Source organism: Halichoerus grypus, chromosome 6, assembly GCF_964656455.1.
Source record: "Halichoerus grypus chromosome 6, mHalGry1.hap1.1, whole genome shotgun sequence".
Lineage (NCBI taxonomy): Eukaryota > Metazoa > Chordata > Mammalia > Carnivora > Phocidae > Halichoerus > Halichoerus grypus.
Window position 1 is genome coordinate 133,874,333 of NC_135717.1, and position 12,002 is coordinate 133,886,334.

The 12,002-nt window shown below is 41.1% G+C and overlaps 1 protein-coding gene across 3 annotated transcripts in view; it reads right to left on the bottom strand.

Moving 5' to 3' along the window:
* Positions 1-12,002, bottom strand: part of TSPAN8 (tetraspanin 8) — a 224,235-nt gene that overhangs the window by 10,532 nt on the left and 201,701 nt on the right. For all 3 annotated transcript variants that reach the window (XM_078076291.1, XM_078076292.1, XM_036111826.2), the window contains 4 exons: positions 9,645-9,707; positions 4,853-4,990; positions 2,371-2,445; positions 2,166-2,273 (listed from right to left, as the gene is read on the bottom strand). In XM_078076291.1, coding sequence (XP_077932417.1) covers positions 2,166-2,273; positions 2,371-2,445; positions 4,853-4,990; positions 9,645-9,707 — 384 coding nt within the window. The remainder of the gene's footprint in view (positions 1-2,165; positions 2,274-2,370; positions 2,446-4,852; positions 4,991-9,644; positions 9,708-12,002) is intronic.

Here is a 12,002-nt window from a genome sequence, read left to right on the forward strand (position 1 = left end):
TAATACAGGATGCTTTCTCACTGCACATGGTTCAGCTCTGTAGAAATGAGCCCGGCGCCCCACCCACCTGTCACTCCCACTCTGACCCCGTGCATTGGAAGAAAGAAAGGAAGAGAAGAAGAGAGAAAGAGAGAAAGAGAGAGAGGGAGAGAGGGAGAGAGCAAGGGAGGGAGAGAGGGAAGGAAGGAAGGAAGGAAGGAAGGAAGGAAGGAAGGAAGGAAGGAAGGAAGGAAGGAAGGAACTCAGAATGGACATTGAAAAAGAACTACAGTTCTATGAACATAGGAAGCTTCAGGCATAGGATTAGTGTACAAGAATGGAAGTAATTCAGAACTGTGCTACAATAAACAACATTTAGAACCCCGTGGTTGGTACTGAGACCTTGGATATCAGGGACAATGTGCAGCAAGCGTGATTCAGGACTCAGTCCAGAGATCCAGTGGTTACCTATAGTACATTTTGTCTTAGGTCAACCACCAGGGAGGATCAAGGATGCTCAGTCCCACCCAGGGGAAGAATTGAGTTGCTTAAATTCTTCCTGCTTTAAACCTCGATTGATCTGGGCTCCAGAGTAGGATGCTAAAGGAGAGAGGATCAAGAAATGCAGCTATTGGGGAAGCTGGGAAAAGCACACCACAGAGGAAGTGAAACAGAGACTGACTCCTATCAGGTTTCAGCTCTTGGAAATGATGCTTTAAGCAGAATTTTTACAAGCTGGAGTCTATTCAAACAGGAACTGGGGAATGCTCTGGAAAAAAAAAAAAAAGTCATCTGATAAATAGTTCAAGAAACTAAGGATGTTTCAACTTAAAAAGCAAAGCTTTTAGAAGTCATATGATAGCCATTGTCAAAGTAAAAGTGGCAATGTGCTGAAGCATCAGTAGATTTTCTTTTTCCTCTGAAAGTCCAGAAGGAAGAACTAGGACTAAATGATGTAAATCCTAGGGAGTCAGGTTTTGTTTCAAATTAAGAAAGAACATACTAATCATCAGACTTAGATATAAATGGGATAGGATGGGCAAAAACTGATGAACTTTCAATTCTTCAATGTTTAGAGAGTGGATGAACATAAATATAAAATACTTCAATCAGTGAGAAGTCAAGTTAAAGGACCTACAAAGTCCAACTGTCCTCTAAGATTCTGAGAATTTCCCTAACATGTGAACTGAATGCTACATGTAGTTCATACGATGGGAATTCTGAATAAAGAAGGAGTGATTAGGAGTTTCACAGAGTAAGTAATATTGTAGTCAAGTCTTGAGGTACATGTAGTATTTGGGAAGAAAGAGAAAAGTATTAGTATTTTCCACAATAGAGAATGATGCCAAGATAGGAAGACAGAATTGTTCAAGGGATCTTGAGTAGAGGAACCTGACTGGACTAGAGTGGTGGGTTTTTGTTTTGTTTTGTTTTGTTTTTGTTTTTGTTTGTTTTATTTTTATGGAGTAGTGTTTACTAATATTAAAATACTAGGTAAGAGCCAGAGAGTATAATACCTTCAACGCCTGCCCAAGTTTTGACTTTACCCTAAAGACAGAGAAGCAACTTCAATAAGTAAATTAGGGAGGGGCTGGTATACCAATTATAAAAAAATAACTAGTCAGACAACTGGTTTCAAATTCCAATCTCATTACTCATTAGCTGTCAGACCCCTCCAAGAACTAACCTCCTTATCTATAAAAGAGGGATAATAAAGATAATACTATCCATCTCAAAGAGTTGTCATAAAAATTAAATGAGCTACTGAATGTAAGGCCTAGTACATACTAAGTAGCAATAAATGATACCTGTAGTTATTTTTATGACAGAGGGGGGCAGACATGGAGGCAGAGAGAAAGAGAGAGAGACTTTCCAAATGCCCCAAACACACTACCCCGCTAAATGGTAAATATGAAACAACTATTGATTTGGTCCAATTGAGGCTTAATTGGTCATAAACATATCTTCTTAATCTCATGTCCTTCTAAACTGCTTCAGAACTTTATAAGAAGCTGGAAACAAAGTTAGAAATATTCTTGGATTTCTCTTATGGCACAGTGACAGAATAGTCAGTCAAAATCTGCAAAATGGAGACATGTTTTTATGTTAAGGAATACACCTGTTAAAAATTAAGTAAACATAAAACCGACGCCCAATTACCCAGATGGCCTATAAGTTCCAATTACCTCTTCTTGAAATTTCATCAGGGCTTTCTGGAATGTTTGCGCCTCCTCATCTGTTCTACTTAAGAGCTTTATATTTTCATAGAGAGTCTCATTCAGGACGCGCTCAGACTGAAAATTGAAAAGCATTGTTAAATTATTCATGCCAGAAGGTAGTATTTTGATTTTTCAGACTTTTCCAAAATTATCAAATATCGTGTGTACATACGTCAGATTTGAAAGTAGCTCCTAAGATACCTGCTGCCACCTGCAGGAGCAGGATCAAAAGCAAGCCTATGAAAAACTGAAAGAAAAAAAAAGAAATGGAATACATATTATCCCCAGGGCATTCAGTCACATCTTGGGACATTTGGGCTTAGCATTTTTTTCTGCAGTCGGGATTGTATTACAGTTGGAATAATAACCGCGTTCTTCATTTATTCTACCCTTTGCCTCAAAAAGCCAATTTGGGGGCCATTAGTAGTCAAAAACATTTGCTTCAAACACTGACCAAGCCAAGTGGTTAAAACAAAAATTTATTGATAGGATTGTAGGCATCAATGTGATGTTGAATGGAGGGAAGTTTGAACATTTAGATGCAATTATCTGAATATTATCTTTCTACTTCTTTCTCTTTATCAAACACAAACTTGCACAAACTTTAAAACAAACTTCAGAGTGAGTTCAAAACAAGTTTTCTACAGCTAGCAGAATCACCCGGGATCCCGTTATAAATGTACGCTCCTGAAACCTGTCTCAGATCTACCAAATTATAACTTTTTAAAAAATTTTTGATTGTTATGTTAATCACCATACATTACATCATTAGTTTTTGATGTAGTGTTCCATGATTCATTGTTTGTGCATAACACCCAGTGCTCCATGCAGAACGTGCCCTCCTTAATACCCATCACCAGGCTAACCCATCCTCCCACCCTACCAAATTATAACTTTAAAGAATGCAGCCCATAAATTGGTTTTTCTCTCTTTAAAACAAGCTCCTCGAGTAATTAAATCTCCCAAATTAGAAATGAGGCCTTATTGACCAAAAGGCAACCACTAGGGATACTATTAAAATCCTGTTAAGCTCTGTCTTTACCTTCCCTCATAATAAACAAACTGTTACAAAATATCTTTCAGGGACAGACACAATACTTATTTTATGAGAGAACCAAGCTTAAATGAGCTCTGTAAATGCTAGTGTTAGATTTTATCTAATAAATATGTCATGATCTTTTTCTAATATTTTTTTCTACATCCATTTATTATTTTCTACTGCACATGTTAAAAGTAAATGTTTGTGGGTTATCCCAACCTAATCCATCTTCCTTGAAGCTTTCTAAGCGACAAATCTGATTACCTCCCTCTTACAATTTTGTTAACGTGGAATATGATTTGGGCCATCCATACTCAGACCCATCTCCCATCATTTACTAAAAACAGCCTCTGTCACACTCCAGCCATACCCAAGGCCTTGTCATACCCTAAACGTGCCAGCATCATACGGCCAGCCTCGCTCGCTGGAAAGCCCATCACCCCCTCACCCACACAAACACCTTTCTCATTTCTGCTTCCAGCTTGAAAGTTCTCTCCTCTACCCTTGTCCTCCTCTTCTTGGGCCATTCACACTGTAGCTAATAGTTGGCTTGTCAGTCTTCCCTAATGGGTTCTAATTGTCTTAATGTCTATGTATCTTTTAGCACAGTGTCTGATATATAGCAGGTACTCAGTAAGAGGGAAGGAAGGAAGGGAGGGAGGGAGGGAGGAAGGGAGGGAGGGAGGAAGGGAGGAAGGAAGGGAGGAAGGAAGGGAGGAAGGAAGGAAGGAAGGGAGGGAGGGAGGAAGGGAGGAAGGAAGGGAGGGAGGGAGGAAGGGAGGAAGAAAGGGAGGGAGGGAGGAAGGGAGGAAGGAAGGGAGGAAGGAAAGGAAGAAGGAAGGAAGGGAGGAAGAAAGAAAGGAAGGGAGAAAGGGAGGGAGGAAGGGAAGAAGGAAGGAAGGAAGGAAGGAAGGGAGGAAGGGAGGAAGAAAGAAAGGAAGGGAGAAAGGGAAGAAGGAAGGAAGGAAGGAAGGAAGGGAGGAAGAAAGGGAGGAAGGGAGAAAGGGAGGGAGGAAGGGAAGAAGGAAGGAAGGAAGGAAGGAAGGGAGAAAGGGAGGGAGGAAGGGAAGAAGGAAGGAAGGAAGGAAGGGAGGGAGGAAGAAAGGGAGGAAGGGAGAAAGGGAGGGAGGAAGGGAAGAAGGAAGGAAGGAAGGAAGGAAGGGAGGAAGGGAGGAAGGAAGGGAGGAAGGAAAGGAAGAAGGAAGGAAGGGAGGAAGAAAGAAAGGAAGGGAGAAAGGGAGGGAGGAAGGGAAGAAGGAAGGAAGGGAGGAAGAAAGGGAGGAAGGGAGAAAGGGAGGGAGGAAGGGAAGAAGGAAGGAAGGAAGGAAGGAAAGGAGGAAGGAAGGAAGGGAGGAAGAAAGGAAGGAAGGGAGAAAGGGAGGGAGGAAGGAGGGAGGGAGGGAGGAAGGAAGGAAAGAAACAAGGAAGGAAGGACTAAAATTTCTCAGGGCATCCTCTAATCTAAGCTAAAAAATATTAGCTTCTATAATCAACTCCCCTAAATGAAAGTTAGAGTTTCATCAATCTTGGCAAGTCCTTTTGACAGACAATGGGAATGGCAGACCATCCTCAGAAGTCCGAAGGCTGGGTATTGCATTTTGTCTGGAGAACTCACCAAGAGAAGCATACAGCGGCTTTCTTTCACGGCGCCACAGCATCCCAGGAAACCCAGAATCATGATGATAGACCCCACAGCAATCAAGATGTTCACAGAAATATAGGGGCTAGTGGCAAAATCCCCAGAGTTGACAATCTGAAAATAAAAAAGAGATTAATGACAGAAAATCCCTTTCTTCGATGTCGGTTGTTCAACAAATATACACTGGGTACTTAGTATGTGCCAGGCCCTATTCTAGCACCTTGAGATACTTCAGTGATCTACAGAAGCAAAAAAATCCCTGCTTTCAAGGAACTTACATTCTATTGGGGTGTTACTTACCTGAATAACATTTCCAACTTATATTTTTCTAAGATGATATATTGGATGCTGTATGGAAGAAATGCAATAGGCTTTTAAAATGCCAATTATTTTTAAAAGCTTAGAAGGATAGGTACTTTCACCCGTGATGTGACCTTCGGTTTGCATATTTTGTGTTTTATATGTAAGAGTCACATAGTAAAGCATGTGTTTTTTATGGCAATGTAATTATTTAAATTAGAAAGGCAAGTTCCTCAAACTACCAAGAGACCCAACAATATGAATGAATCTTAAAAAAACATTATGGTGAGCTAAATAAGCCATATTCAAAAGAGTGATTGCTGTATGATTCCATTTATATGACATTCAAGAATAGGTAACTCAGAAATCAGAGCAGTGCTTGACTTTGAGTAAGACAGGAAGGAAAGAAGGAACCGACTGCAAAGGGATATGAGTAAACATTTATGGGTTGATAAAAATGCTTTGCATGTTGATTGTAATAGTAATCACACAGGTCTATACACTTGTCAAAACAAACTAATATATTTAAACTAAGAAAATAAGTCTAGATCTTGATATTCCACATAATTCTATCTCCTTGTCCCCAGAAGGTAGGGTTTTTAGAGTCTTCAGAAACTCTTTATTTTGCCTGTTAATCAACGGGATATTGAGGAAAACATCCTAGGGCTCCTTATACGGGCTTGGGCTACCCTCCCTGCGTAATTCAGTTCATCTCTCCAGCAATACACATACTCTTCTTCATCACCTTCGTGATCCCTAGCCTCAATTTACCACTTGTCCTCCAGATAAATCACAAGCGAAAAGTGAAGCCTCATGCCTATGCTGTACATGAGCGCTCCTTGGACCTCATCCATCTTGTCTGATCTCTATCTACTGGGCTATTTCCAGGGAGAACACTCGTTGTTACACTAACTAAGAGACTCTGCCTCCTAGATTCCGCTGCACAGCATGTGGATCAGCTCCCTTAACAGGAAATACATTAAAAAAAAAAAAACTACTAATAATGATGTGTACGTTTTTAAAGACTTTAAAAACCAGCTCATAGCCTAGAGGAAAGCTTCATTCAACAATCAATAGGAAGGAATGTGCTGAAACTGTAAAAGCATTAAAACAAAGATTTATACTCTAGTCAGGGTCCTTATATATAAACTAAGGTTCTAACCCTGGACTAGTCAACTAATCCTGTGGGGCCCCAGTTTCCCATTTATAAAGGAAACTGGGTCACCCTCTGTAACCGCTGAGGCCTCCTTTGTCTCTAAGAGTCCATACTTACAGATAATGCTTCAACTTACATATTTAGAAAGCTTGGTTCTGTCCTAAAGATTTTTTGTTTGTTTTTCAGGTTTTTTGTTTATTTGATTGCTGTTTGCTTGTTCATATTGGAGCTAAGAAATCGGTTTTGTTAATAAACACGCATGGCACCTGGGTCAAAGTAGATAATGACAAAAAAAAGCAGCGTTAGGAAACCCCCTCTCCCCACTCACCATCAAACACCGCCCTAGAAGGTCGTGGCCAGTGCGGGTAAACCAGAAGGCGTCTGAGAGGGGTAAGTCACTGTGTGAGTTGTCAGAACTTGGCTTACCATCCACACAGAAATAACAGGTCAAATACCGACAGGGGGGACTGCAGAGTGCAGCCAGGCAATGAGGCAGTTCTATAAGACCGGTGTGGGCAGCGTGATCCCCTGCCAGAGACTGGCCGGAAAGCAGTGTGTTGGATGCCTGGGTGGTTGCTGTTCCAAGCCCAGCCCAACAGGCAAGAAATGGAAATCTGAGTTCAGGTGTTTGCTCCAGGAAAGGGACAGCAGAGTTTTAAAAGCTGTCTTGGATGAACAGTGTCTGTGTGTGTTAAGACAAAGGGAGAATTTCTAATGGCTGAACCTTGAGGGAGAGGGCTCAGGGTGTTCTGTGCATTCTAAGAGATCTCCTGAGACTAGAATGGCTGCGCCAAAGGCTTTGCCTCGGGGCACTGAGTTTCCCTGAGGGAAAACAAAGTGTCCTAATGAGAGACCCTTTCAGCACAAAGAGATATGCTAAAAGTTGTGCACAAAGACCGCCCTGACATTCTTTCTTTTTTTTTTTTTTTTAAAGATTTTATTTATTTATTTGAGAGAGAGAGAATGAGAGACAGAGAGCACGAGAGGGAAGAGGGTCAGAGGGAGAAGCAGACCTCCTGCTGAGCAGGGAGCCCGACGTGGGACTCGATCCCAGGACTCCAGGATCATGACCTGAGCCGAAGGCAGTTGCTTAACCAACTGAGCCACCCAGGCGCCCCCCTGACATTCTTTCTTTTTGCACTCATGCTCAATGCTTTTCCCTCTAAAACTGTTGCCTCTGTTTCTCCACTACTAAAATTCAGTTCTTTGCAGTCTCGATTCTTTGTCACTGACTTCAGATAAAGATAAATCAAGCCAATTTCACAGAAGTCAAGCTGGTTAGGGGTGTCCTAGCAGATCCAGACTTTCATCCAGGGCTCGAGGCTGACAGAGCACAAGAGTCAAAATGCACCCGAAGATGCTTCCTCACTCTGTGAGTTCATTCCGTGTCCCCAGATGTGGAGCCCCACCCTCTCAAGGACAACAATTTTCCTTTAATACGTTCAATGTGTAGAATTTCTTAACAGACTAAACACCAAAGTTGTTTACCAGAAGCACTTGGGGGAAAGAAAATGTTCCCATATCAACCAGAAATAAAATAAAATAAAAGACAGGCTGCACACATATCTTAAAAAGGCCAAAGCACCCTCTGAATAGGTGGCTGTTTAATCTCTATGCTTAATTATGCGTCCGAAAGTCAGACATCAGCTTCTAGACACCAGAGATTCAGCACATCTTCAAATACCCGTCTTGAGTTCAAACCCAGAGCCCAAGGCCACCAGGAAGTCACAGTTAACATTTATCGGTACAAAACCAGAAATGAAATCCAGATGGGCTAGGATGTTACCAACTAGTTGCCACACCTGTCCCCCACCCAATGTCGTCACCGTGGGTAGGCGCACAATGAGGAAGCTGGTAACGGCTACTGTGATTCCTTGGGTTCTCCAAGGGTAGAAAGCCGATTTTAAAAAGAGAAGAGGAGACAGAGAAGGAAAGGAGGGAGGGAGGGAGGAAGGGAGAGAGAGAGGGAGGGAGGGAGAAAGGGGAGGGAGGGAAGAAAGAAGGAAAGAAGGCAGGCAGGCATGAAGGGAGGAAGAGGCAGAAAAGCCACCCAGTTGAGGAAAGGAATCAGAATAGATGTTAATTTGCTTTTAATCTTTCTTACAACAAGGCTGTCTCCAAAGGCATTTAGCTTCATCACGGCATAATAAGTTTTTGTAGAAAATACATTACTTTAATTGCTGGCTTAATATATCTTAATAATTATCAAATAAGGATCAAAATTCCTCTTAGAGGCAGAAACTTTATTTGGGCAAATAAATATCTTGAAAAGGCTCTAGCAGTGGAAGATGGGATCCTGAATAGTGGCAAGGGCCCAGACCACAGAGAATAAGGGAAGTGCCGTGCATGCGGTTAAGAATAATAATTTGGGGGGTGGAGTGCCCCAGAGAAGAAGGGGGAGAGTAGAATGGAAGCAGGGGAGCCAGGAAATGATGCCAGCTATTGCGTTGGGTAAAACCAAAGGAGAAGCCCGCGCCTTCCCCTTTTTTCCCTCAGGCACTCTTTCATGTCCGCAAACGTGTATGTGGTGCAGAACAGAAACAGCACGCACGCGTGCGATCCAAACACTGGAGCCAGAATTAACTCTCTGAACTAAACTTCGTCCTGACCTGTGACATCTTGGTGAGAGCTTTGCCGCAGGGCGTGGAATGGAGCGTGGTGAAGGGGCTCGTGCTAATCTTATCTAGATAGCAAGAGGCTGGACACCCCCAGCCAATGGCTGAGTCACCCTAGCGGGACCAGCCTCTTACCGTTCTGAGGAGTCACCCTCGACGCCGGTTGGCACAGGTAATTACCGACCATCTTTGTACCTTGTTGCCTTTAAAACACAGATTCAAATTCTTCTTCTCCAAGAGAACTTCTCATCTTCTTTACTTTTGGACCACCCTCCCACCTTGGGATCAGCCGAACGACGGTCAGTACCTCGTACTAGAGACATTGGTGTGGAGGAATGGTAGCCCGTATCCTCCAGCTACATTTCAGGCCGGCCTTCTGCCAATAACGAAGGAGCTGGATTTCCACTCTAGCCCCTTCCGACCTCCACGTTCATGGCAATCTTCCTATCTTTGAAATAACACCTCTCCATTCTCCAGAAGGATTGATCCATGCCTAGCACAGTGCCAGGCACATAGTGAGTAATTCTGATTAATTAAATTGAATTAAATTATAAAATCATATACCAGCACAAAGGACTACATCGGGCAGTTAAGGAAAAGGCTATGGAAATATTTATATTATTATTGTCATTACTTTCATCACTATAAGAGAAATAAACTACTTTGGGAGCAGAGAAACTTCTATCTATTTATTTACCTCTTGACCAGCGTCGCTAACTCGTATCCAAATTGCTGCTCCCAGGATCAAGATGCCACATAGCTGCAGAAAGAAAAAAAAAAAAATGTTAGAGGACAACAGAGACAAACTGTGACTCTGAACACATCCCTGGACATCTGGTCACCATGGCTTACCATTTATTATACATTACCACCTAAAAGATGTAAATCTGGCATATTCATGTGTAGGTAACTGCTAAAGCATTTCACTAAAATTGGTAAATTTGTTAAGAATAATTGTGTTTCCCGTCCACAGTCCATTCATGGGTCTACAGACAAGAAGTCATCACCACTACGGGGGAGGGGAACAATGATTTTTCATGTTTCAATGCTAACTCTGTGTTTTTGCTAGATTAAAATATATGAAAGATAAGTCACAACAGTTTAAAGACAAAATACCTTTACTAGACCCCTGGGTTTGTCTCAGAAGCTGTCTTGGACCAAACAGGAAGAAAAAAACTAATTATCAAACATTCCTTCAAGATTCTAGAAGCAAGAAGTTGGGATAGACAGGGAACAGTAGTACATCGGACAAAATCTGCAGGTAAGCAACAAGGGTTTACAACACTTTTTGTACCCAAATAAACTCTTTTAAAAATAAGCTCTTTTAGGTCGTAAAGCTTACCCAGAGAGGAGGAACAATGGGCAACAGTATTTAAACTCTTAAATGCATTTAATGACTTTCCCAGATTATTTAATTTGGACCAAGGCCAGCACATAAAATGTGAAACACATTTTACTTTTGTGTAAGGAAAACCCTTGTCTTTCAGGATTTGATTTTGTTTTGTTTCATTTCAGATATATATATGTTATAGCCTCAAAAAAAAAAATAAATAAAAGATCTATTATTAAAGAGAGATGTTGAGAACAAGTTTGATAACAGCAGACACAGCAGCCCTTGCAAGATTTTCTAGACTGTTCCGGCCGTGAGGTGCTCTGACAGAGAAATTCCTGAGTCCTCAGAAGCCCACTGACCTTGTCGTATCATTGTTGTTGTGCTTGGTTGAGCGATATGCCTGCCATCTCAAAACGGCCGGCTCACTTTTAACGGCTTCTCATTAAGTCTGCCGTGCATGTAGAGTCAAAGGCTTGTTAAGGAATAGGGAGTACCATGAGCAGCTGAAAAATCAGAGAATATCCGTGTTGCCTAAAAGATTTCAAAAAAGTTATCTAGGTTCAAACCCTTCATCTCAGGTAAAGGAGCTAGAACCCCGAGAGATAACAGTCCCGTCATGAAAATCCAGCACTACTCCTAATCCAATCCTGCCCCTCGACATGCTTCAACTCTTACAAAATAACGAAGGCAATGGAAAACCAAAGCTTTTTCTCAAATCACCAAAATAACCTATACAATTTAATTATCTTATAAGCACACACTGGCATATACCATAAAATACAAACCATTGTAAAGACAGCTTTAGAGCCTGAAAACCCTCAGTTTTTCTCCCTTTCCACTAAATCCTAATTTCACTTGCAGATGGAGATAAATGCTCATTTTAGTAGTTCTGTGTTAATAAATAAGTCTGTAAGGATTTATGTTGAATGATAATGAGACCCCCAGAGATTTTCAGAATTTACAGCAGTTGGATTTTTGTTTGTTATTTAATTTGTTCACTGGTATTTTCTTTTTCTTCTCAAGTATATTTACATTGATTGTCTTAATAGTAGCTCTGGCTTTTAGCTTTAACTGAACATAGCATTAATTATCCAAATAGCTATTATGATTATTATCCTTATCCAATATTTATTTATGAGACTATCAGTGAGAAAACTGTAGAAACTCCTAGAGACTAAGGCTGTGGTTTTTTAAACCCTTAACTTTTTTGTTCGTCTCTGTGTGACTTTAGTTTACCTTTTCAATCCTTTCAGATATCAAGTCATTGATTTCATTGACTTCAATGTCATATTTCATTGACTTCAAAGTCATATTTCATTGACTTCAATGAAATCAACCATATTTTCCCTTCAAATAACTTTTAGTCTCAGCCACCAAGTGTCATCTGTAACACTAACTTTAAAAGAAGGAGTATCAAACCCACGACACACTATTACACACCTATCGAAATGGCCAAAATCTGAAACACTGACAACCCCAAATGCTGACAAGGATGTGGAGCAACAGGAACTCTCATTCAGTGCTCACAGAAATGCAAAATGGTACAGCCACCTTCGAAGACAGTTTGGCAGTTTCTTACAAAACCCAACATACTCTTACCCTATCATCCAGCAATCACGCTCCTTGGTATTTATCTAAATTTATGTCCACACAAAACCTGCACAAGGATATTTATAGCAGCTTTATTCACAATTGCTAAAACTTGGAAGCAGCCAAGATTTC